This window comes from Chelonia mydas, chromosome 1 (genome assembly GCF_015237465.2).
Source record: "Chelonia mydas isolate rCheMyd1 chromosome 1, rCheMyd1.pri.v2, whole genome shotgun sequence".
Taxonomy (NCBI): Eukaryota; Metazoa; Chordata; order Testudines; family Cheloniidae; genus Chelonia; species Chelonia mydas.
In genome coordinates this window covers 97,636,741-97,662,877 of record NC_057849.1, presented here as the reverse complement: position 1 = coordinate 97,662,877, position 26,137 = coordinate 97,636,741, and the positions used below count along the sequence as shown (strand labels likewise).

At 44.3% G+C, this 26,137-nt stretch overlaps 1 protein-coding gene and 1 long non-coding RNA gene across 23 annotated transcripts in view; one reads left to right on the top strand and one right to left on the bottom strand.

Moving 5' to 3' along the window:
- Positions 1-26,137, top strand: part of DOCK9 (dedicator of cytokinesis 9) — a 322,440-nt gene that overhangs the window by 269,672 nt on the left and 26,631 nt on the right. For all 22 annotated transcript variants that reach the window (XM_037896327.2, XM_037896254.2, XM_037896349.2 and 19 more), the window contains 4 exons: positions 4,847-4,960; positions 5,105-5,320; positions 12,781-12,838; positions 15,523-15,629. In XM_037896327.2, coding sequence (XP_037752255.1) covers positions 4,847-4,960; positions 5,105-5,320; positions 12,781-12,838; positions 15,523-15,629 — 495 coding nt within the window. The remainder of the gene's footprint in view (positions 1-4,846; positions 4,961-5,104; positions 5,321-12,780; positions 12,839-15,522; positions 15,630-26,137) is intronic.
- On the bottom strand, positions 7,838-20,374 carry LOC122463713. The gene is made up of 2 exons (XR_006287296.1): positions 20,331-20,374; positions 7,838-8,302 (listed from the first exon to the last, which is right to left on the bottom strand). It is a non-coding gene; the product is annotated as an uncharacterized LOC122463713 (long non-coding RNA).

Below are 26,137 nucleotides of genomic sequence, written 5' to 3'. Positions count from 1 at the left end.
GGTTGTTGCAGTTATTAACATACAGGTTCATCTCATGTGAATATAGTGTATGCATGTCACACAATTCTTCTATCACCTTTGTGAGGCAAAAATCTTGCAGAAAAGTTCCAGCTTACAACCAAATAATTTGATGTAAAGGTAGTAATGCAAATCTGCTTATGTAGTAAAATAGCAGTAAAACACTGGGCTGTCTAATTGTTGTTGCTAGAAAATGTCATGTCATACTTTATTTCTGGGTAGCAAATGTTTTGTTTTATACATGGTATGTAAATTGCTGGGTTAACTAAACTCTGCAAAGGGTTTACAACAAATTGTTGTAACCGTGCCTCCGTGGATCACAACTGAGAATACCAAATTCAGGACAAACTGCTGAGAAATAGAGGAGACACACCCCAAAACTGCGGAAAAAAGATATACCAAATCATCAAAAAAAGTAAACTTCTGTTTTACCACACTGGCTAACAAGAAGTCAGAAAAGCAGTCTCCTTAGGCATTCCAGTCCTGGATTCAGCACCCAGACACTAGACTTAAAAATGAGTGGTTATTTAAAACCAATTTCATCAAACAAAAGGGTTCTTCTGATCCCAAAGGACCAACCACATACCTAGGTCAATATATAACTCAAATCTTACCCAATAATCACGCTGTTGCCAATCCTTTAGTATCTAAAATCTAATGGTTTATTTATAAAAAGAGAGAAAGAAAGAAAGGTGAGAGTTAAAATTGGCTAAAGGAATCAAATACATACAATAATTGCAAAGTTCTTGGTTCAGGTTTGTAGCAGTGGTGGAATAAACTGCAGGCTTAAGTCTAGTCTCTGGTTGCTTCCAAATCATTGAAAGGTCACCAGTCCCTTGGTTAGAATGCTCCCATTAGTGTAAGTCCATAGTCCAGAGGTTCGAGCAGGAAAGAGGCAAAAGGGAAATGTTTCCAGGGCCTTTTAGAGCTTCTTCCCATTGTTCTCACTGTGGAAAATTACAGGTAACAAGATGGAGTTTTGAATCACATGGGCAAGTCACATGTCCATGCATGATTTTGTTGATCATAGTAGAGGCCATCACAGGAAAATCCATTCAGTGTAGATAGGCGTCTCCTATGGTCCATTGTGAGTTAAGTGTTTCTCAATGAGCCTTTTAACTTGAATAGTCCCCTCAAGGTGTGCAGGCTAACTACCTTGTGGATGTTACCACATGAGCAAACATTTGAAATACAGGTATATAGTTAATATTCATAACTTTAGATACAAAAATGATACATGCATACAAATAGCATAATCATATTCAGCAAGTCAAAACATTTCCATAGACACCTTACTTGACACACTTTGTACAAGATTTGTTGCAATTATATAACATGGGTAGCAACAATGATCTACATGGTCATATTTTAATCAGACAACATCACACTTATATACAGTAGAATCCTCTGTCTCGAGGCTGACTGTTGGGTTATAAGATGGAGGGAAGGAGGGCTGCCACCAACACCCAAAGGTATCAGCAAAGCAGAGCTGCTTGTAGAATCTGTGTGGGGTGGCAGAGAAGCAGCAGACGGGGACTGTGATACAGTTCTGGGGCTTATGTAGGTAGGGACCAAGGAACTGAGAGTTTCTGCTGCTTCTCTGGCCTATGTGGGTCTGTTTCCAGACCAGAGGATTCTACTGTTGCTCTTTGAATGCTGGTCACTATATGTATTCTACTGTGGGTACGCATGCACTCCATGTACCTGAGTCCAGAGAATTCTTACAAGCAGTGTCTGCTGCTCCACATCTGCCCCCTTACTCATATGCTCTGCACCAACGCCCTCTCCAGTTTCTTCTTACTGCCATATGGCCTGAGTTGGAATCCGCCAGTGCCCAAAACTGATCTTTTCTCTGCTTCCTGTAATTATTCAAAATTACATATTATTCTTAGATTTTTATTGTTATTTTTTATAGTTCCCCGGTTAGATAGTCTTAAAATCCCTACCCTAGCGAAACTCCTGGTCTCCCAGCACAGGACTTAGATTATGACCAGGATACCAGGCTTCAAAAACTCTCTCTTGCCCCTGCTTCTTTTCAGTCTGGAACAACCACTGCTTCAGAGAAACTCATGTTTCCACTAAGTGCAAACTCTTTCTGCCACTCTTTCCCCAGCTGAATACGGCAGATGCAAGAATTTTGGCTTTGGAAACACCTTACAGAGTGCACAATGAGGCCTCAGTCAGACCCAAACTTGGGAGACCCTTTTCTATATCAGCCAGGGTCATCAAGGAGCACAGCCACTAGCACTGTGTCAGACTCCAGAGCAGACAGAAGCAGAGGGAAAGGTCATTCATTGGGACCTCTCATGAGAGTAAAGGGCACTCTTACAAACATAAAAGCAGATCCCTTCCTATACCTTTTAAGAGGAAAGATTCCTCCCCAGCCCCACCCAAGTTGGTGAGCCTTCAGACCCAGGCCACAAGGATTTAGGCCCCCTCCTAAGCCTCCTGGGCATGATCAAAAGGCACATACAAGAAAGATTCATTCAGTATCAACCTCCGTATCAACTTTGACACTGACTGTGGGTACCAACTCAAACAAAACACTGGGATCTGAAGGACCAGGAACCACTGGTACTGTCAAAAACTGGTACTGTCAGAAACTCATTCATCGACAGTACCATCACAGCCCCGTAAGGAACTGCCCTTTACACCTACTCTGATGGTACAGAGTGACACGAGACAACCTCCAAAGGGACCAATGAGTTATACCACTTCGGAAGATATTTTCATCCTCACAGACTCCCTTGTTATCAGCATCAGTCCTAACCAGGGAGATTCTACCACCATTGGGAATCAGTGACTCTGGAAGAAGTCTCTCTCCTATCCCATCCACTAGTCATGGTTTCCCCAACAGCATCATCAATGGAGCCGGATCCAACCTTTTCATTGTCTGGAGAGTTGGATGTACTGGGGGAACCAGCTTCACCTCCACCTAAAGAGATCAGCCCAGACAGAAGATTGAGAGCCTCCTTGAACCAGCCTCGGCCAAACTAACAGGGACCTCCTCCTTGGGACTGGTGTACCCAATGCTGAGAGAGAGAGGGACTTTTGACCCCTCATACTGGCTTTACTGGGGTCCATGGGACCCTTATGCATGGTACCTGGAATCTGTGCAATCCAACAGGGAATTTTACCATCCCTCTTCTCCAAGGTGTCAACCAGAACTTTCCATTGATCCCATGGAAGGAGGAGAAAGACTAACGAGATCAGCTGGTACCACTGGTACTGACAGGAGTATCATCCTCCTCACCAAATGAAGTGGTTGCTCCAGCCTCACTGTTTCCCCCAAACAGTCATAGACAATCTCAAGACCGGTTACAAGAGTAGCAGAAGCGCTCCAAATCTCCTTAAAGGAGGTCCAGGATTTTCAACATAAGCGTCTGGATATCCTACAGCCTACAGGATCCAGTCAGATTACACTCCAGGTAAATGAAGGCATACTAGAATGGACAAAAGCTATATGGCACACTCTGCTTACCTGTGTCCTTATCCCCAAGAGGGCAGGAAAGCAATATTTTGTCCCGACTAAAGGAGCAGACTTCTTGTTCGCTCACCGGGCACCACCTAAGTCACCCTTTGAACTACTAACTACATGTTCCATATCTCACCTGTCAGTGAAGGTCACCTTCCTGACTGACATCACTATGGCCAGAAAGATAGGTGAACTTGGGACCCTGTTGGCCAATCCACCAAACACAGTATTCCATGAGGATAAAGTCTCACTCTGGCTACACCCAAAATTCACTCCTAGGATTGTTTAGAAATTCATGTAAACCAGTCAATGCACTAACCTGTGTTCTTCCTGAACCCCTATGCCTATAGCAAGGAGAGAAGACTTTATTCCCTCAATATGTGACGAGCATTGGCATTTTATCTGCTTAGAATGAAACTGATCAGAAAGTCACCTGGACTGTTCATTGCCATAGCAGAATGAGTTTGAGGACAAGCTGTATCCTCTCATAAAATCTCTATGTGGATCTCTGGCTGTATCCTACTCTGTTATCAGTTAACAACTTCCTCCCTCACATGGGCAAGGACTCACTCTATGAGGGCACAAACAGACTCAGTAGCATTGCTTCAGGAAGTGCCCCTCCTTGAGATTTGCAGGGCAGCTTCATGGAGTTCCATCCACACATTGACAAGATATTACACCTTGATCTAAGACTCCTCTGTTGACACTTTCTTTAGAACAGTGGTTCTACAAGCAGTGTGCCACCTGCATCTTTGCACTCTCTTCCTCTGAGTACTGCTTGTCAGTCAGCAACAGTAGAATACACACAGGACCAACACTTGAAGAAGAAAGAAAAGTTGCTTACCTTATTGTAACGAGTTCTTTGAAACATGTGGTCTCTATCTGTATCCCACTAGCCACTCTCCTTCCCCTCTGCTTTGGATCACATCTGGATTCAAAATAGAGAAGGAACTGGAAAGGCAGTTGGTCCACCCTGCCCCTTATACCCTCGGTTTGGAGACCAGGGAGTTAGGTACCATCCAGCAAAAACTGCTTGCAAGAATTCTCCAACTCCTGGCTCATGGAACACATGCATACGCACAGTAGAATACAGATAGGGACCACATATCTCGAAGAACTGCAATTACGATACAGTAAGTAACTTTCCTTTATGAGAAGACATGTTTGCAGTAAGTTCAAATTGTCTATTTGTCATTAATTGTAAGCTTTTGACATTTTACTGTTAAGTTACATCATATTAGAAAAAATTGTCAATTAAAAAGAACACATACCTACCTTCTGAACTAAAAATCTTTTAGGGATACTTGCAGGATGTAAACATACATTTACTAGATTTTTTTTTTTCTTGTCAAGGTGGTTATTTCAGTAAGTCAGCTGATTGCTGATGTCGTTGGAATTGGAGGAACTAGATTTCAGCAATCTCTTTCCATAATTAACAACTGTGCCAACAATGACAGACTTATTAAGGTTAGTACTGACTTTTTCATACTGCATAAAGGCTTCCAGAGAGTTTGTTTGAAAATAGTTCCTTAAAGTCTAATATTCTATCTCTTGGATTATGAAAGGAATAAAAAATACACAATTCTTAAACTTTTTTAAAATTTATTTTAGCATACTACATTCTCTTCTGACGTAAAGGATTTGACAAAGCGGATTCGTACAGTCTTAATGGCTACAGCTCAAATGAAGGAGCACGAGAATGATCCAGAAATGCTTGTGGATCTCCAGTACAGTTTGGCAAAGTCTTATGCCAGCACACCTGAACTCAGGAAGACATGGCTAGACAGCATGGCAAGAATTCATGTTAAAAATGGGGATCTTTCAGAGGTAGCAGATGAAAAGCAGAATATTTTAGCTGCTTAATCAATGTGCTTGTTTTTCCCTCAGCATTTCCCATGCTAGATAACCGTTGTGTTAATAGTTCTCATAGCTTTCCATGCTGCCCATAAAAATTAATAAGTTACCATGGTCTCTGACTGTCTATGTAATACATATGTAAAATTGTCATAGCATGATGTAATATTAAGGCAGGAATGTTCTGCATAAACTACAGGAGACATGCCCTCTAGTTAGAAATTCCCCTCACTTATCAGTATCTTACAGCCTTAATGTAATTGAAGCCTTCCAACAGCTGCTATTTAAGTTTGTTTCCAAATTAGTTGCACACTGCCAGCTTGAATAATTCTAGTTTTGAGTGTTTGCAGAAAATTTATATATTCAAAATAAATGTCATTGATTTTTTTCACAACAAAATGCTATCTGATACTACTATTCTGTTGTGAAAATATGTATTTCTAGTATGTTAGGAAAAAACAATTAGATATGCTTTGATCAATGTAAATGAAGATATCTAATCAGCAGGTAGAATGTGTCTCAGCTCTTTCTGGATGTTTGTTCTCAGTGACACAAAATGATCTTTGAATGCTCGCTCATATCTATTCCATGTTAGGTGTGCGTGCACTGTATGCCCAGTCGTCAGAGATTTTTTCCCTCAGTGCTATCTGTCAGGCTGGCTCCAGTGCCACTTGGTGCCTTGTGCTCATGTGCTGGTATAAGGGGCCTGGCCAGCTCCAAACCCTCTCACTTCCTTCCTACCGCTCATGACAGTCACTGGAACAGCAGCTCCTGCTTTGGCAAACCTTATTCAGTGGTCTTACTTTAGTCCTTTTCCTTTGTTTCTCTATCTCAGTTCTTTATTTTCTCAGTTTGGACTGTTGTAGTTTAGTTGTATATAGTTAGTTGACATTTTCTCACCCTATTAGCAGAGTTTCATCTGCCCCCAGTGCTGGGGCATGCCTTGATCTCCAGATTTCAAGCCCTGTGCCTCCTGCAGCAAACCCAGGCCTGTGAGTGACCCGCACTCCAGTTGTCTGAAGTGCCTGGGAGAGAACTCATATTAGGAACCCCTGCCAGATCTGTCAGGACTTCAGGCCCCATACAAAGAAGGAAAGAGAGGCCAGGCTGAAGTTCCTCCTGATGGAGGCAGCAGTCCGTCCCTCATTGGAGCCAAGCCAGTCCAACTCAGCACCCAGTACCTCTACATCAGTATGGAGTGCACCTCCTGCCGTGAGAGTGTCTCAGCACCATTCTTCTTCACCAGTGCCGAAGAAAAAGCATAAGATGCAAGTGGCCAAGAGGGGATGTTCCCCAACTGTGAAGAGAATCAAACATGGGGAGCACAGTGGAGTGCGACCTGAGTCTGGCCACTCCTCTGCCACTGCTCCATGGGCGGCAGTGTCGACTCCACCTCGTAGGAAGGCTCCGTTAAGTCCAGTCCCGGACCATCCTTCGGCACTGGAGGGGCAATGCAGCACCACCAGGATCACAATCCTGTCTACCCGAGTTGTGGCCAAGAATCTGCTGGCGCTGTTGGTACCACTGTTGCTGACGGTACAAGCATCAGTGCCTGGGAGTAGAAGGGAGCATGCAGCCCTGGGCTCCCATTTGGTACCAGCCTCCTCAGTACCATCTAGGTCCCTGCTTGCCTTGATGCTGGTCTTCCCACCTCAGCACCATTCCCAAGCACCAGTGGGTACCACTCCTCCATGATCTTCTGAGGAAAGTTTGTCATAGGACTCAGAAGCGGAGTCATGTTCCCACTCGAGGAACCATTTCCCGTTTCCACCTGGGCAGCCCTATCAGTTGGTGAATCTGGGCACAGGGGTACTGCCGAGTACTGGGCACAGTGGGCACTGGTCTGTGCAGATGCACTGGCCATTTTGGAACCTCTGGGTGTTTCCCCTGATGCCAGGGCTCTCTTCCAGCTACTGTACTCCATAATCTTGGAAAGAAGAGTTCCCCTGTCCCTATGGCCAGCACCCGACCTGGATTCTGGTACCGAGCCTCAAAACCTAGATCTATGGGACCTGGTTGGTGCAGAAGGAGAGGAAGAGGACCCCCTGCTGGTGCAGGCTTCTTCCTCCTCCTCCCTGGATGAGGCAGTGTCTGGGGCGCATGTATCCCCCCTCACGACAACTTCACAACTCACCAGGAGCTGTTGAAAAGAATGGTTTTAAATTTGGGGCTGAAAGTGGAGGTAGTCAAAAAATCCTCCCACAACCTGGTCAATATCTTGACTGCTGCGGGCCCCTCAAAGGCGGCCCACCTTCTCAACGAGGCCATTATGGGAAATGAAAGCCCTGTGGCAAGCCCCATTCTCCCTACCTCCCACGGCAAAAAGGGCCAAAAAGAAGTACTTTGTTCCCACTCAAGGCTATGAGTACTTCCTCTTCCCTCCAGGGTCTCTGGTGCTCTTGGTGGCCAGTAGGGGGGACAGACAGTATCAGCAAGGAGCGACCCCCAAAGCAAAGGATGCGAAGAGAGTAGACCTTTTTGGCAGAAAAGATTATTATGCAGAGGGTCTACAGCTCTGCATCTCCAACCAGCAGGTGTTGCTGGGGAGATATGATTTTAATGTTTGAGAATCAGTGATGAAGTTCAAGGGCTCTCTTCCCCAGAAGTCAAGACAGAAGTTTTCCACGCTGGTGAAGGAAGGAAAGTCTGTGACTAGGGTCTCCCTACAGGTTCGGTACAGGCATCCCGGCAGATATGGTTGCTAAATCCATGGCTTCTGCGGTGGTCATACGTAGATGCTCTTGGCTCCAGTCCTCAGGTCTGCCAACAGAGGTTCCACAGTCCATCCAGGATCTTCCGTTTGAAGGCACTTCTCTCTTCTCCGAACAAACAGATGCAAAGGTTCGCGGCCTGAAGGATTCTAGAGCCATTCTCAAATCCCTGGGTCTCTGTGCTCCGGCATCTTTGAGGAAACACTTCAGGCCTCAACAACCAGTTTGCTTCTCACATCAGGAGCTGTTTAAGAAGCAAAACAGGGTTATAAATGCAGACAACTGCCCCTACCTGCTTCAGCCTCACTACCGGGCCCTCACAGATACTCGGGAGGCTCCAAACAGAACTTTTGATGAGGTGCCCAAGGGAGTTATACCAGTTCTTGTACCAGATCCTGCCCCACTTTTGTTTTCAGACGGTCTCTCCGGCTTCAGCCTGGTATGGTCCCTCATCACCTCGGACGGCTGGACGCTAACTAGGGTGGAGGAAGATTATGCTCTCCAGTTTATTTCCATCCCTCCCTTCCCCATCCCTCTTCAGGGACCCTTCTCACAGGTTTTAGCCCAGGAGGTGCAAGCCCTCTTCCAGATAGGGGCCATGCAGGAGATACCTAAGGATAAGTGCAGGGTCCTGCACTTAGGACGGAAGAACCCAATGCACCGCTACAGACTAGGGACCGAATGGCTAGGCAGCAGTTCTGCGGAAAAGGACCTAGGGTTGACAGTGGACGAGAAGCTGGATATGAGTCAGCAGTGTGCCCTTGTTGCCAAGAAGGCCAATGGCTTTTTGGGATGTATAAGTAGGGGCATAGCGAGCAGATAGAGGGACGTGATCGTTCCCCTCTATTGGACATTGGTGAGGCCTCATCTGGAGTACTGTGTCCAGTTTTGGGCCCCACACTACAAGAAGGATGTGGATAAATTGGAGAGAGCCCAGCGAAGGGCAACAAAAATGATTAGGGGTCTGGAACACATGACTTATGAGGAGAGGCTGAGGGAACTGGGATTGTTTAGTCTGCAGAAGAGAAGAATGAGGGGGGATTTGATAGCTGCTTTCAACTACCTGAGAGGTGGTTCCAGAGAGGATGGTTCTAGACTATTCTCAGTGGTAGAAGAGGACAGGACAAGGAGTAATGGTCTCAAGTTGCAGTGGGGGAGGTTTAGGTTGGATATTAGGAAAAACTTTCACCAAGAGGGTGGTGAAACACTGGAATGTGTTACCTAGGGAGGTGGTAGAATCTCCTTCCTTAGAGGTTTTTAAGGTCAGGCTTGACAAAGCCCTGGCTGGGATGATTTAATTGGGGATTGGTCCTGCTTTGAGCAGAGGGTTGGACTAGATGACCTCCTGAGGTCCCTTCCAACCCTGATATTCTATGATTCTACCTCAGAGCTTGAGAGGAAAAGGGTTCTACTCCCATTATTTCCTAATCCCGAAGGCCAAAGGGGGTCTCAGACCCATCCTAGACCTGCGTTTCCTTACACTTATCTCAAGAAACTGAAGTCCCACATGGTCTCCCTAGCCTCTATTATTCCCTTCCTGGATCCAGGTGATTGGTGCACCACCCTCAATTTAAGACACCTATTTTCACATCTCCATATTTTGGGCCACAGAAGATTTCTCAGGTTTGTCGTGAACCAGACCTATTACCTTTCGGCAGCCCCTCAGGTATTCATTAAATGCATGGCGGAAGGCAAATGGTGCAATTCTATCCTAACCTCGACAACTGGTTGGTCAAGTGCCGATCCAAGGCCCAGGTGAGAGCCAGCATCAGTCTGGTCCAAGCTACCTTCACAGCACTGGGCCTGCTGATATAAACGAGCAGAAGTCAACATTCATCCCCATTCAGAGGATAGAGTTTATTGGTATGGTGCTCAAATCCATCCGGGCCAGAGCCTTCCTCCCAGAGGCACGCTTCCAGATAACGTCAAAACAACATTAACCCTGAGGACCTCAGAATTCCTGCTATTCTGGATTTTCTGCAGGCTGGTGTGGACGAGGATCTTCAGTCTAGTTCGTAGTGTGCAAGTGTCAGCCATAAGTAGTGTCTTGAAAACTGGGTCCTTGAATTCTTCAGCAGATGATCTTCAAATCTCAAGTTCTCAAGAGCAATCAGACTGGCTAGACCCACAGTTCAGACTGTTCTTTCCTAAATGGGACCTCACATTGTGCTAAAAGCCCTGACTGCCCAACTCTTTGAACACCTGACATCAGTCACATCTTTCCATTAAAACCTACTTTCTGGGCACTATCATGTCTGCAAAACAAGCCTCTGAGATTGCAGCTTTATTCATGCAGGAACCACATTGTGTATTAGATGACGGGTGGTATTTAGGACTCCAGAATCTCTTACCAACAGTAAGCTTCTTTTTCAATGCCTCACAGGTCTGTCCAAAGCCACAGCATCCTACAGAAAAGCTATGGCATAATTTGTTATACAGCCTGTCATAAATACAAAGGGAAGGGTAATTACCTTTCTGTATACAGTGCTATAAAACCCCTCCTGGCCAGAGGCAAATCCCTTTCACCTGTAAAGGGTTAAGAAGCTAAGGTAACCCTGCTGGCACCTGACCCAAAATGGCCAATGAGGGGACAAAATTCTTTCAGATCTGGAGGCGGGGGAATAAAGGGTTTGATCTGTCTGTGTGATGCTTTTGCCGGGAACAGACCAGGAATACAGCCTTACAACTTCTGTTAGTTAGTAAGTAATCTAGCTAGAAATGTGTTAGATTTCCTTTTGTTTAATGGCTGGTAAAATAAGCTGTGCTGGATGAAATGTATATTCCTGTTTTTGTGTCTTTTTGTAACTTAAGGTTTTGCCTAGGGGGATTCTCTATGTTTTGAATCTGATTACCCTGTAAGGTATTTACCATCCTGATTTTACAGAGGTGATTCTTTTACTTTAACTAAAATTCTTCTTTTAAGAACCTGATTGCTTTTTCATTGTGCTTAAGATCCAAGGGTTTGGGTCTGTGTTCACCTATGCAAATTGGTGAGGATTTTTATCAAGCCTTCCCCAGGAAAGGGGGTGTAGGGCTTGGGGGGATATTTTCGGGGGAAGATGTCTCCAAGTGGTCTCTTTCCCTGTTCTTTGTTTAACACGCTTGGTGGTGGCAGCGTACAGTTCAAGGACAAGGCAAAGTTTGTACCTTGGGAAAGTTTTTAACCTCAGCTGGTAAGAATAAGCTTAGGGGGGGTCTTTCATGCAGGTCCCCACATCTGTACCCTAGAGTTCAGAGTGGGGAAGGATCCTTGACAAAGCCTAAAGATATACATCTGGCACGCTTAACAAGAAGGTCAGGCTCCTTGTTTGTCTCCTTTCACCCAAAGTACCAAGGACTTGGGACATCCAGATTATTTTTGGCTGGATGGATCAATATAAGCATCATAGAGTCATATAAAAACGAGGAGTCCTTGTGGCACCTTAGAGACTAACAAATTTATTTGGGCATAAGCTTTCGTGGACTAGAATCCACTTCATCAGATGTATGAAGTAAAAGATACAGGATCAGGTATAAATACATGAAAGGATGCGGGTTGCTTTACCAAGTGTTAGGGTAGTCTAACAAGATTAAATCAATTAACATCAGGATACCAAGGGAGGAGAAATAACTTTTGAAGTGGTAAGAGAGTGGCCCATTACAGACAGTTGACAAGAAGGTGTGACTAACAGTAGGGAGAAATTAGTATTGGGGAAACTAAGGCATCAGGTGAACCTGCTCCTGATGGAATCAAGACACACTCCATGGGTCTATGGCAAGATTGTGGACAGAAAGGGAACTTGTGCTTCCACTGGAGAAATCCGTAGGGCAGCAATTTGGTCATCTCCTACCTTTATAGACACTACAAAGGACAGAAAGTCTATAGTATTTTATAGAGTCCTCCTTTGGCTGTAAAGTGCTTCATGAGGTGATTCAGAAAGAAATACCTTGTCATTTTGATATTTAATTTCATGGGGAGTCTTTTCCTATCTCAGTCTTTCTTTATCTCTCTCTGTTTTTACTGCTCCTTTCTTTCCATCCATCTCAGAACTGTGGGAGATGCTGGGCTGCAGAATGGGAAGTTTTGTATCCGATAACTTCCTTTCTGCTAGCAGCATATCCCACAGTCCTAATCTCTTTGTATGGCTTATTACCCAAGTAATTAAATTTATTTTATATTTACAGTTTGTAGGCCAGATATAAGATATGGACAGTAGTCTGGTTAGCGTTGAAGTTATTAATAGTAATCATATTCTGAAAGCTTTTTGACACAGCTTTGGAATGAATCATCTGGGGGCAAACCAGTGAAGGGGGTGTGACCAGTACATAGGCTGTGTTACATTAAACCACCTGTAGAACTGTTGAGAAAAGGGGAACATCCCATACATGTTATAATTCTGGGAGATTCTATTAGCAGAAAAGAAATTTCTCATTCCTGTTCCGCTTCTTGATAAATTAAGTTCTTGTTGACATGAGACTTTCTTCTTCTATTAAATGTATTTAAATCCAAGACTAGGTATCTAGTCTTAGTTATGGCAAATTCAGATTTCTGTTCACGTAGATAGGAGTTGTGCGTGTTAATAATTGCAGGATTAAACTTGTATCTTCTGCCTTGCTTTTAAAACTTGGGCCTCCTTGAGCTTTTAAAAATGTGTATGTTTTCTGTATATGTAAGTTATTTGTGTTAGAAGTTCCATTATAATTACCATTTGTAACATTTTTACTATTTCTATTATGCTTTAGGCAGCAATGTGCTATGTCCATGTAGCAGCACTGGTGGCAGAATATCTGACACGCAAAGGTATGAATTTAAACTCCTCCATGATTACTTCAATAATTTTTTTATATCCGTTATAGTTTGAGATTAACAAAAAACATTGATTTGTCTGAGAGACAGGTTGGGTGGGTTATTGCTCACTAAGGGGGAAAAATCTGCTATTAGGTACATGTATATGCCTCCCAAGGAAGTCAAAGTTGCATCTCTGTATTTAAGGGCAGAAATTGCGTTTTAAGCTAGTAAACTATCTAAGCAAAGCTTTCAGAAAAGAAGTCTCCATGGCTACTGCCTCAACTTCCATTCCCATTCAGCCTAACTGCTGAAGTTAGTCCTTTTCTAAACATGAAAAGAAGAGTAAGCATTCTTATTCACCAAACAAAAGAGGCCAAAATAAATGCAAGTATATCTCCCTTAGGTTTTTTGGGACACTTCCTTGAAGATTTATTATGTGAGCCACTTAATTTTAGAAGTGCTCAAAGACTTGTCTAGAGATTGTGTACCAGCAGCTGTCTGAAGGAAAAAGGTTTTTGCTCACTCAAGTTTTTTCCTGCTTTCCATCTAAAGGGAAAGACCATTTATAACTGGAAAGTCTCCAAAGTTCCCAGCCAGTGGTGTCCTGATACATTTGTAACATTCCTATGAAAAAACAGGGGGCAGAATTTCCTGTTTCCTGGAGGAATGGGTTACATCAACCACAGGCAAGTGGGTCAAGGACACAGTGAATCAGAGATACTCCCTCAAATGACAGGCTCTACCCTATCTGTTCTTCATCCAGCTCCCTATCTCTAACAACCCTGCAAAGTGTAATCAGATCTAGAACAAGATATCTCATCTTTTAGATATGCGACTATTAGAGGGTATTCCTCAGAAGAAAAATTCTCAAGGTTCTTCTCCATTGTTCTGAAGTGCATGAGGCGAATTTAAGCCATTCTTAGCCTCAAAAGGCTCAACAAATGGATGAAAAAATTGAAGTGTTGGATTGATAGTCCCTGGCCTCTGTAGTGTCATCCTTGTTCCACGGGGATTTTCTTATTTCAGTGGATCTGGTGAATACCTCCGTATTCCTCTCAAACTGTGCTACCACAGATTTCTAAGATTTGCTTACAGCAGGAAGCATCAGTATCAGATGCTCCCATTTGGCCTGTCCTTGGTCTTCAGAGTCTTTATAAAGATGCTGGAGGTAATCATAGGGAGACTCAGGTTGCACGGTATCCACTTCTATCCCTTCCTGAATGACATCTTGATCAGAGCTTGTCAAGGCTGATTCCCCACTCTGACACTTCGAGTGCAGAAGCTGGGGGCCCTCAAGGACTCTAAAAATTAATACTGGCCACTCCTGGCTTGTATTGAACTCCCAAGGTTACAGCTTTTCTCTGACCTTGGATTGGTAAATGTTGCCACCACCCAAGTGCAAAACCCCTTTGAGAATCCAGAAAGATGCACTTGGGAATTCCTTCCTGTAGGGTACCCTCACGCCCTTTCTCATACATCCTCCGGGGAAGAGCTGAGAAAGAAGGAGGGGGGGAAAAAAGGGAAATCAGCTGTTGCCAACAGCTAATTAAACAACATGTGCAAAAACCTCTTAAGACACAAAAATCCAGTTCTGTTCTTAAAAAAGGTAAATTTTATTAATAAAAAAAGAAGAAAATACATTTGAGAACTTAGGCTTTTGCTAGATTTAAAAAAAAACAACAACAAACCTACAAGGATTAAGCATCAAGAATAGCTCTCTTTCGGTCCAGCTTAAAGGTTACAAGCCAAACAAAAGTACCTGGGGTTAGCACAGAGGAACCCACAAGCCATAAAGAAATAAAAGGGATAAACCTAATCGTGTCTTCCTAGACATTTCCTGATCTACTTACATATCTGGGGTTTTAGATGAGTAGTTTCTAGGTATGATACTGATGATTTTTCATACCTGTCCTAAGCCTCTCACAGCATAACTGCTCCCTGTCTTCCTCTCCCCAAGAACAACAGATCAACAAAAGAGGAGTCTTGTTTCAATTTTTAAAAGTTCTAGCCTTCCCATTGGCTCTTTTGGCCAGGTGCCCACTCACTTCCTTTTACCTTTGCATAGCAGTGAGATATTTTAACCTTTTACAGGTAGAGCAATTAGAGAAGAGCTACTTCGAGGTATTTTATAGCTACTGGCTGGCTGGGTGTCCATAAAAGCGATTTATTGTGCTCATTAGCTTTCTGCAGCAGAAGTACACAATGCTACCAACTTACCTCTTGAAACAGTTTTTTTCAAAACCTTATGTTTGTGTAATTTCTGACTGCATAAAGTTTAATGACGTTTTTCACTTTTTGTTTTAGCACAGAAAGTTTCCTAGATTACAGAGAAATAAAGTGCTACAAGAGAACAATAAATCCTTTTCCATCTTCAGCCATAAATGAATATTATCCATTAATACATTGGCCCTGGCCACCTTGGTTTTTTGGAGGAAAGAGAATAGAAATATTGCTGAAATTTTTACTACTTCCAATGTCCAAAGTAAATATTAAAGATATCTGTTGGTTTAAATAATTCATTGAGCACATTGCAAATTTTTCTTTGTCATTTTGGTGGTAGGTGCATTCAGATACATTAGCATGGATTTTCTGTCCTGTCAAAACTGGTGCACCGTGACTTAACATAATCCTAATGAAAGGACAAAAATATTTGGATAGCAATGAATTTAGTGTATATTTTTCTTTTTCAATAATAGGAATGTTTAAGCAAGGCTGTACCACTTTCAGAATAATCACACCAAATATAGATGAAGAGGCTTCAATGATGGAGGATGTTGGGATGCAAGATGTTCACTTCAATGAAGTGAGTAAGCAAAATTCATATTTATTAAAATCAACTCTCGTAAACAATTGTTGCTTTACAGTGTTAATCTTATGATTTTTCAAATTTGTCTATTTCACTCTTGGAGTTAATTATAAAATGGATTAACTGAGCTGACCAGCCTTTAAATAACTGGGTATACACTTCTGGAAAAATAACAGCAACATTTCAGTAGTTCAAAATCCTCAAAGAAAAAAAAAAAGGTAACCTAAAGAGAGTAACTAAGAACAAAAACAAGTAAAAAAGACTGTTACATGGGGTAAAAAAAATATGCTAACTGACAAACTACAAGATGATTGTTTTGTATACCATCCAGAACTAACCATAGTAAAGATTTTGACCACTTCACCAACAAAGAAGTAGATTTAGATTTATGTAATGTCTACCAGTAATCTGATTACGTTATTTAACTTATACCATGTGTTTGAATTGGGGTGAAGGTATAGATTGATTTACCATCTGTATATTTTCACTTCTGCCAATTCAAAAAAGATTGATAAAGTAGGCGTATAACCACTTTGTCCCATTTGAGCAGTGCTTATTAACGCCATCTTTGGAGGATTACAAAGTCTACACTCTCAAGATCTTCTGACTTTAGGAACCCAGAAGTATCAAAACTTCAAGTGATTGCTCATGTGGATTCCAATTAGGTGTGCGCATGCCATGTGCACAGTTATTGGAAAGCTTTTTCGTAGCAGCACCCCTTGGGTCGTCTGTGGAGCCCCCTGGAGTGGCGCCTCTGTGGCGCTCAATATATGACCCTGCCGACTCAGTGCCTCCTCAGTTCCTTTTTACCACCCATGACACTCATTGGAACTGTGGTGGCTTGCTTTGGCAAGTGTTCCCCTAGTTCTTCCATGCTCATTCTATATAGTTTAGAGTCTCTCACAGTTTTGATAGTTTAGCTATAGTTAGGTAGCTAGTTAGTTAGTAGGCGTGGGGGGGGGGGTCTTTCCCACTCAGACTTTCCTGCTTCCCCTTGGGACTCGGGGCATGCCTCGATCCCAAGGATTCAAGTCCTGCCACAAGCCCATGCCAGTGGGCAACCCCCACGACTCTTGCATCAAGTGTCTGGGGGAGGTGCACCAGACTGACTGGTGCAAGATTTGCAGAGAATTTCACCCCAGAGTTAAAAAGGAGTGGGACTATCGCCTCTGTGCAGAGCACTCCGGCCTCCATAAGAGAAGTGGTGCTGAGTAAAGACTCTGGGCACAGAGACCCTCAGCACTGGTGCTCCCTGGCACCGAAGCCAGTGGAGACTGCAAGGCACTGGTCTCACTCCCCAGTTCCGAAGCAGGACAGGGACCAACCCCTGCATCGAGGGCTTGTGCCCTGGAAACCACCACTGGGGGGCGTCCTGTGGGGGAGCTCCTGGAACCGAAAATTCGGGAGCTGGCACTGTTTTCCAGAGGTGGGGAACTCCCCACATTGACCTCTTCACCACTCAGGGCAACAGGAAGTGCCTGCAGTTTTGCTCCTTTCAGAACCACAGCCAAGGCTCCGTTGCGAACGCATTTCTCCTCCCCGGTCAGATCATCTGCTGTACGCGTTCCCGCCATTTCTGCTTGTGCACAAGGTCCTGCTCAAAATCCAGAGGGACAAGGTGATGGTCATAATGGTGGCACTGGCATGGCGCCACCAGCACTGGTACATCACGCTCCTGGAACTTTCAGTGGGCACCCCTATCGCGTTGCCCCTACTTCCGGACCTGATCACCTAGGACCACGGTCGCCTTCGTCACCCAGACCTTCAGTCTCTTCGCCTCTCAGCCTAGAAGCTTCATGGTTAAACCCCACGGAGCTCATGTGCTCGCAGTCGGTTAGGGAGGTTCTGCTTGGTAGGAAGCCCTCAACTTGGTCCACTATCTGGCCAAGTAGAAAAGGTTTGCAGTCTGGTGCTCCCAGGGCCGTACTCCGTCATTGCAGGCCTCTATTCCTCTCATCTTGGAGTACCTGTTACACCTTAAGCAGCAAGGTCTGGCAGCTTCTTTCATCAAGGTGCACTTGGCAGATATCTCTGCATTGCACCCAGGAGTGATCGGGCACTCCGTTTTCGCCAACCCCAGGGTTGGCCACTTCTTCAAACATCTGGAGCATCTGTTCCCACAGGTTCAGCAGCCGATCCCTGCGTGGGATCTCAACCTGTTTCTCTCCAAACTGATGGGGCCTCATGGAAGGTTGCCTTTCTAGTCTCCATTACTTCGGCAAGGAGTGTTTCAGAACTTAAGGTCCTCACCTCTGACCCTCTGTCATAAATATAAAGGGAGGGGTAATCACCTTTCTGTATACAGAACTATAAAATCCCTCCTGGCCAGAGACAAAACCCTTTCATCTGTAAAGGGTTAAGAAGCTAGGATAACCTCGCTGACGCCTGACCAAAATGACCAATGAGGAGACAAGTTACTTTCAAATCTGGGGAGGGGGAAACTAAGGCGTCTCTGTCGGTGTGATGCTTTTGCCGGGACCAGAGCAGGAATGCAGGTCAGAACTCCTGTAAGTTAGTAAGCAATCTAGTTAGATATGCATTAGATTCTGTTTTGTTTAAATGGCGGATAAACTAAGTTGTGCTGAATGGAATGTATATTCCTGTTTTTGTGTCTTTTTGTAACTTAAGGTTTTGCCTAGAGGGATTCTCTGTTTTGAATCTGATTACCCTGTAAGGTATTTACCATCCTGATTTTACAGAGGTGATTCTTTTACTTTTTTTTTTAATTAAAATTCTTCTTTTATGAACCTGATTGTTTTTTTCATTGTTCTTAAGATCCAAGGGTTTGGATCTGGGTTCACCTATGCAAATTGGTGAGGATTTTTATCAAGCCTTCCCCAGGAAAGGGGGTGTAGTGCTTGGGGGGATATGTTGGGGGGGAGACATTTCCAAGTGGGCACTTCCCCTGTTCTTTGTGTAACACTTTGGTGGTGGCAGCTTTTAACCTAAGCTGGTAAGAATAAACTTAGAGGGTCTTTCGTGCGGGTCCCCACATCTGTACCGTAGAGTTCAGAGTGGGGAAGGAACTATGACACCCTCCCTACATGGTTTTCTTTAAGGACAAGGTACAGTTTAGACTTCACCCTGCTTTCCTTCCGAAGGTTGTGTCCCAGTTTCACTCCAACCAGAATATTTTCCTGCCTGTTTTTACCCTAAACCTCATGCGAGCAGCCGGGAGCAAAGACTCGACTCACTGGACGTTCGACGGGCGCTCACCTTTTACATAGAGCACACAAAGTTGTTCCAAAAATCGAACCAGCTGTTCGTGGCGGTGGCAAACCATATAAAAGGTCTTCCGGTTTCATCGCAGAGGATCTCATTGTGGATCACCTCCTGCACCTGCTACAAGTTGGCCAACCTTCCAGCCCCGGCACATTCCACAAGGGCTTATTTGTCTCCCCACACTCACCCCACAGTAGCAGCTCCTGCAACTCCAGTCCTGCAGGGCTGGCTGGGCTCAGCACCCCACTCCAGTCATTGTGACCTGGTGCACAGGATCACAGCACTGCTCAGGTTTGGCCTAGTCACCCCTCCGGCATGATGACAGGGGGATGGCTGGGCCAAACTTTTGTGAGTGGCACTGTGACCCAAGGTGCCAGATCGCAGTGCTGCTTACCCAGATTTGACAAGGCCTCTCCCAAAACCTGAATGGCCCAGAGGCTGCAACACCCAGAGCAGGGAACGAGTCCAGCCAGCCCCATGGAACAGGAGCCACAGGATCTGCCACTATTGTACACATGATGTACTTATATAGTACTTATTATGTTAATGTGTTTATTAGGTATCGTGGTTAAGAAATATTTAGTAAGCCAGATTTTTTTGCACTAAAGTTATTTACTGGTTTGCAACAGGCCATCAAGATTTACAAATGGGTCCTCAGCCCAAAAAGGTTGAGAACCATTAGTGTGAGAGAAAATGACTAGTATGTGTTCAAGGAATATTTCAAAACTGACCACCATTTATAATGTCCTAGATGTTTAATTGTAACAATCGGAAACTGCTTGGGCTTTTTCCCCCATTACAGGCCTACTTATGGAAATTTTCCAAAAAAAATCAAATCTGTTTTTTTTTTAAATAAGTCAATTGTGTAGACTTTTTTTTGTAGACTTTTTTAACAGATCTACAGTGTAATATGGTCAATGTGCAGTGCAGGGAAAATGAAATGTACCACCAAATCTCCCTGGAGAATCAGAAGGATATCATGTTAGTCACTGTGAGCAATTCACACTCCACTACATGGAAGGAATACCCACGGAGAATTATTATTTGTGTGTGTGTGTGTGTGTATGTATTGGTGGGTCCCACACTTCCGGACGGATTCAGTGGCCTCAGAAACTCACTAAGGCCCCAATGTGATCTTCTTTTCACAGTGTAGCGGCAAGAGTCACAGCCTATTGAGTTACTTTCATCACAGGCCAGAAATGGGAACGGGAAATATCCCACAGTCTTTGTTGCTCCATAGCGCTCAGTAGGCACAGTTCGGCCTCCTGACTGGACCGAGGCCTGCTTCCCCTCTCAAGGGGATCTCTGTAGAGCATGGGTGCGCGGGGGGGGGGACCCAGGCCCACCCTCTACTCTGGGTTCCAGCCCAAGGACCCTAATGGTAGCAGCTGTTGGCTGATTTCCCTTCACCACTGAAGCTGCTTTGAGTCCCTGGACCACTTCCCCGTGGTCCCCTTTTCCTAGATTCACCCTTACCTCAGGATACAGCAGTGCTTCCTCTCCTGCAGCTCCTTTCACCTGGGCACTCTCAAGGGAACTGGAAAGGAGAGCTTTTGAGCAGTATGAGTGAGACCTTGATTGGTTCCAGCTGTCTCCATTAGCCTAATGGCCTTAACTGACCCTTTGCCAGTTAATTGGGGTCAGGTGCTGGCATTAGCCTAACAACCTTAACTGGTTAATTGGCGTCAGGTGTCTTGATTGGCCTGGAGTAGCCTTTGTTTGGCTATCCAGAGAATAGGGACCTGCTCCTTCTGAGACTGATATACCTGCCTTCTACTACTCTCTTATATCCTTCAGGTCTGAGTCTGTCTCTCTCTCTCTCTCAATATATATATATTCTTCTCCGAGTGATGTCCCTGGGGGTGCTCCACCTCAGGAGTCGGTGCATACCTGCAGCGTAGAGCAGAGAATTTCAGCATCAGTGTCCATCTGGATTATGCATGCACAGTGGCTGTCTTGTGGTGCCATTGGTGCCTCATCTAGAGTGCCCGTGCCCCAACCTCAACCGTGCTCACCCAAAAGTGGAGCTCCATAGTGGGGTCCCATCAGCCAGGGTCAGATCTAGAAAACATAGTTAGAAATAGTTTGTTTCAGTATATAGTTAGTATTAGTCTTAGTTAGTTATTTACAAAAAAAAAAATATTATTTAAAACCGCACTCAACTATGCCTGGTTCCCCAGGTTTTAAAAGATGTGGCTTGTGCTGAAACACTATGCCCATCTCAGACGGACATTCCCTCTGCATCGGCTGCCTTGGTGAGTTGCATATTCCCCAGAAGTGCACTCACTGTAGCAACTTGAAGACCAAAACCAGGGGGAATCAAGACCTACACCTGAAGTTCATACTTATGGAGAAATCTCTCTGCCTGGCCTCAGACCCCGGACAACAGACCCCTTCTCCAGGGCGATCCCTGGGTACCTCAACCTCAGCGAAAGACAAGGCTCATTCCTCAAAAAGCTTGAGGAAAAGAGCTACAACCTCACCACAGAGAGAGCCAACAAAAAAGAAACGGTTTCCTGCCAGGTTTCTGTCTTCGGTGCCAACCACTCCAAGGGTATGCACCTTCAAGGCACCGGGACCTCTGTCGAGTCCTATAGTAAAGATAAGGAGTCTAGAAGCATGTCTAAACCTACCACCTCCTCTGAAGCACCAACAACACCAGTGAAAGAAACGGCACCAAAGCTGTCACAGGTGGCTATGCAACCACTACCCATGCCGACAGTTTCATCGGCACCAGCAGAGAGGGCAAAGATGGCACCAACAGCACCAACCAAATCAAGTTACAAAGCCTCGGCACCACCCACAGTACCATCAAAAACACTGGCACTGTTAGCAATGGCACGAAACCGCCAGCACCACACTATTTACTAAACCATAGAGACATCCTGGTGTCCACCATACCAGTCTCTCCACTCTTTGGCACCGATGGCTCCCTGGAGCATACAACACCTGAACAATCAGCCTCACCCAACGCCCCACCATTCTCTAGCAACAAGGACGATGAGCACAAAGAGGGTGTCGCCCCCTCACACCACTCTTCACCAGTTGAAACCAGATCATCTTTGGGACCTGTGTGATCAACGGCCCAATATGGACAAGATATGCAGCCTTGGTATGGACAGCCATGGATATGCCCAGCCATGCCCTTCCCCATGCAATGGTCACACTGGGACTCAGGGGCAGCCTACAGGGCTTATAACCAACCTCCCACCCCACATAGAAGTAGGATAAGATAACCACCACCATTCTCCATACCAGATACTTCTGAAGTCCAACATGAAACGGGACAAGAGGGAGGAGGGCACAGAGCAGGACACGACATCAAAAGCACATAATTCCTCATCGTCACCAGATGAAGCCAAAATGCCCCCACCTCCCACTGCTGCTGATGATTTTAAGCAGTTCCAAGAACTGTTTAAACAGGTGGCACAGAGCTAAGAGATCCCACTCAAGGAAGTATCTGTGCTTCTTCCAGTGCTTGCTCATGTCGATTCCACATAGGTGTGTGTGCACCACGTGTACAGTCGTCAGAAGGTTTTTCCCCTAGTGGTGTCCGTCCGGTCAGCTGTGGAACCCTCTGGAGCCAACTCACCTTTATGGCGGTGTGTATATGTTCCTTCTGACCCGCCGCCTCTTGAGTTCCTTCTTACGGCCAGTGGTGGTCATTGGAGCTGAGTGTCTCTCTTGCTTCGGCAAGTGTTTCCCTTAGTATCTCTGTTTTGTCAGCCTGTAAATAGTTAAATAGTTAGTGTTTGTTTTAGTAGTTGGAGTTGGGGGTTCCCCCCACCCCAGTTCCTTCCCCTCTTGGGGTTCGCAGCCATGCCTCGATCCCAAGGGTTTAAACCATGCGGAACCTTCCACAAGCCCACAAGCCCATGCCACGGGGCAAGCCCCATGACGCCTGCCTAAAGTGTCTGGGGGAGGCACATCAAACGGATGGCTGCAAGATCTGCCAAGGGTTCTGCCCGAGAACGAAAAAGGAAAGGGACTTAGGGCTCAAGCAGCTCCTCATGGACGCAGCCCTCTGTCCCGAGCTGGCCCCAGGCCAGCAGGACGTGGCACCGACACCTTTGTGTGGAGCACTCCGGTCTCCGTTAGAGAAGCTACGGCACCGAGGAAGGACAATATGCATAGAGACCCTCGACACTGTCACTCCCCAGTGCCAAAACCCATGGCGGTAACATGGCACCACTCGCATTCACTGGTGCCACATAAGCAGCACAAGAAGACTGATAGACAGCACTTGCCCACGGTGAGAGCAGCCGAGACTGACAGCGCTAGCGGTGTGGGTCCCATGCAGGGGCACTCAGCACCTCTCTTGCAGGAAACGACACTATTGACTGTGGGCCCGCAGAGTGGTCTTTCGAATTCAGAACAGTTGGACTCTTCTGCTAGAGAAAAGGAGTACTTGTGGCACCTTAGAGACTAACCAATTTATTTGAGCATGAGCTTTCGTGAGCTACAGCTCACTTCATCGGATGCAGGAAGGAAGAAGGAAGAAAGAAGGAAGGTTTATGCTGAAATTAATCTAAAGAAGTTTATTATATCATTTTGGAAGTACTCATTCAGATGGCAGCAGGAATGAGTTTGGTACAGCAGACTGCTTTCTAAGCAACATTTTCAGCTGCCTCTGGATCCACTGTAGACAGACAACACAGACGTGAAGAACTAGTGGAGATCTTCACAGAAAAGAAAATGAGCATGTACCAAAATTTTCCATTCTCTGAAACAGTAAGGTTCTGAGAAGAAAATAATGCAGTTAAATGAAAGCACTGAGGGGTTTGTATTATTAAAAGGAATTGGTTGTTTTTAACCAGCTCCTTATGGTGTTACTTATCCCAACCAAATTCAAAGTCCATATTGATCAATTTCACAGCCAGAGGATTTTTAAATTGGTCAGTTTCACCTTTTCAGATGTTTACATCTGAAATTTAACGGTTTTGTAACCGTAGGGGGTCCCTTTTCTGGCAGCAGGGGGAGTTCGGACCCACATCAATAAGCCTCCTCCAGCACTGTAGCTTCCTGCAGAAGGGGGAGGCACTCAGAGGTGGGTCTGATCTCCCATCCCCACCCCCTAGAGCTGCCATGCAAGGGAAGGACAAGTCCTGTCCCTCCCCAGTCCAGCAGCAAGGGGGAGATCAGAGTTCACAAGGAAGGTCTTATTTCACAGTCCGTGACACGTTTTTCACAGCTGTGAAATTGGTAGGGTCTCACCTGTAATTAGTCAAGTAAATTGTTTTGAGGAGCAGTTGGTGGGTGAGTTCTAGTGCCTCCCGCTGGAAGTCATCAGTAATGCCTTCAAGTTCCCTGTTGGAGAGCAGATCCACCCATATGTTCAAGATTAACATACTGTTTCAGAGAAGAAAAATTACAAGTTAAGACCAGAGTTTCTTTGCCCAGTGTGACTTTGTGGTGGCATGTTTAAGAAAGTCAGTGATCTTGTACTGTAAGCAGTTTCTGATAGTTATATTTTTCACAGGTAAACATAACATACTGTATAGTAGCGATGCTTGTTTAGTTTTGAGCATCTGACAAGCAATAGAAATCCAACAAATATGATTATAAAAATGAAGTTAGAATTTGAGGATAACAGTAAATTATATGGTTTAGTGATTTTAATGTATGTATTAATATGAACTCTAATACTTTCTTTTATCTCGGAAGCACAAACAAGAAGCATGGAAACAAGCAACATTGAGAGATAACTGAACTTATGGCATAAGGCTATTCTTTATCAGTCATATTTGAATGTGGTTTTGCCCGTTTCATCTCTCGGACATAAATAAACCTTTAACAAGGTCTATAGTTCACAAGATTATCACAAAATGATAGAACTGAGGGGGTTATAAAGTACCTAAGTGTACATGTAAAGGAGCGATGGGGAGGAGCATCTTAACATACTTAATTGAGGAAAAATTAGACCAGTCTAGAATAAATGTAGCAGTAGTCAGGTGATAAGCTTTTACAAATATCTTGAACGGTGTAACCTACAATTTCATTTTAAGGAGGGGAAATAATCAAATGTTTCTGTTTCACCTCTGGAGCATCCAAAAACAGTGTCCCCTTCCCCATCACCAAAAGCACAGCTAGATCACAAGTAATGAACTCATCAATAATAATGAATGTCTGTTATTCCATCATGTGACTTTTCTTATGTATCACTTCTTTTTGTCAGTCTTTTAAGCTTCTAAGATCTTTGGGGCAGGAACCACCTTTATCTTTGTTCTTGTATAGTGCTGAGCATAGTATCAGTTGTAAATAATGTTAATACTCTTTAATACTACTAGCCTGCTGACTAACAAGCTGTTCTCCTTTTACTTGGATGACTAGCTACTGAAGACCCCATCTAAGCAAGTTATAGTGTGGTCTTTAGAAACCATTTTTTTTTCCCTTCAGGTCACCCTCTTTTCTATTAAGAAGATAGAAATGTCTTGGTTATACTTCATACAGGCACTATTGAATTCAGTCCAGTAAGGCAATTGACTTCCTTATGGACAGTCAGTTCAGGGATGTTCTAAGGAGAGTCATTCTACTTGAGCAGCTGCATGCATGCCACAGTGCAGCTTTTGGCACAAGAAGGTTCTGGTCCATGACTGGAACTCCTAGGTGCAACGATAATATAAATAATAACAGCTCAACTGTTTTAGGATGAGACTCTGCAGAATAAACAGCTGGAGATATGGTAACAATGCTACTGTAATTGAGCTGCATACAGTATAATTTTGAAATGTATTTGCGCTTTAACAAAACAAATTTATTATCGATTAAAATGGACAAAGGTATTTGTGAATATAGTATATTCATACCTAGCAATTAGCTGTAACTGATATTACATTATAGCCGCAAATGTGCATTTAGAATCTCTGAATTAACCATGTGAAAAACCTTCAAAAAACCCAAATGTATAATTTTCCATAAGCACTGAAGGGATAAGTACTTCCGATTTCCTAGAATAGTTAAATAGTAATATACAAGTTCATAGTGTCAAGTCATATAAAAATAAGTGGAAGATAAAAAAGTGTGGTTACCATTGTACAGTGTACTTTAAGCCACATTATAAGAGGAATAAACACTGCAGCCCCACCATGCTGTCCACAAAAAATGCAGCACTTGAACTTCATTACATACCTCAGTACACGGTAGAAGAAAGACTATGCTACATCAAGCAACACAGTTAAAGTGCTAAAGTTGTAAATCAGCTCTTGCACAATCACGTATCCTGATGTCTACAGATAGAAAATTAAAGATTATGGTCCTGATCATGCCCCTGTTAAATGCCTTAG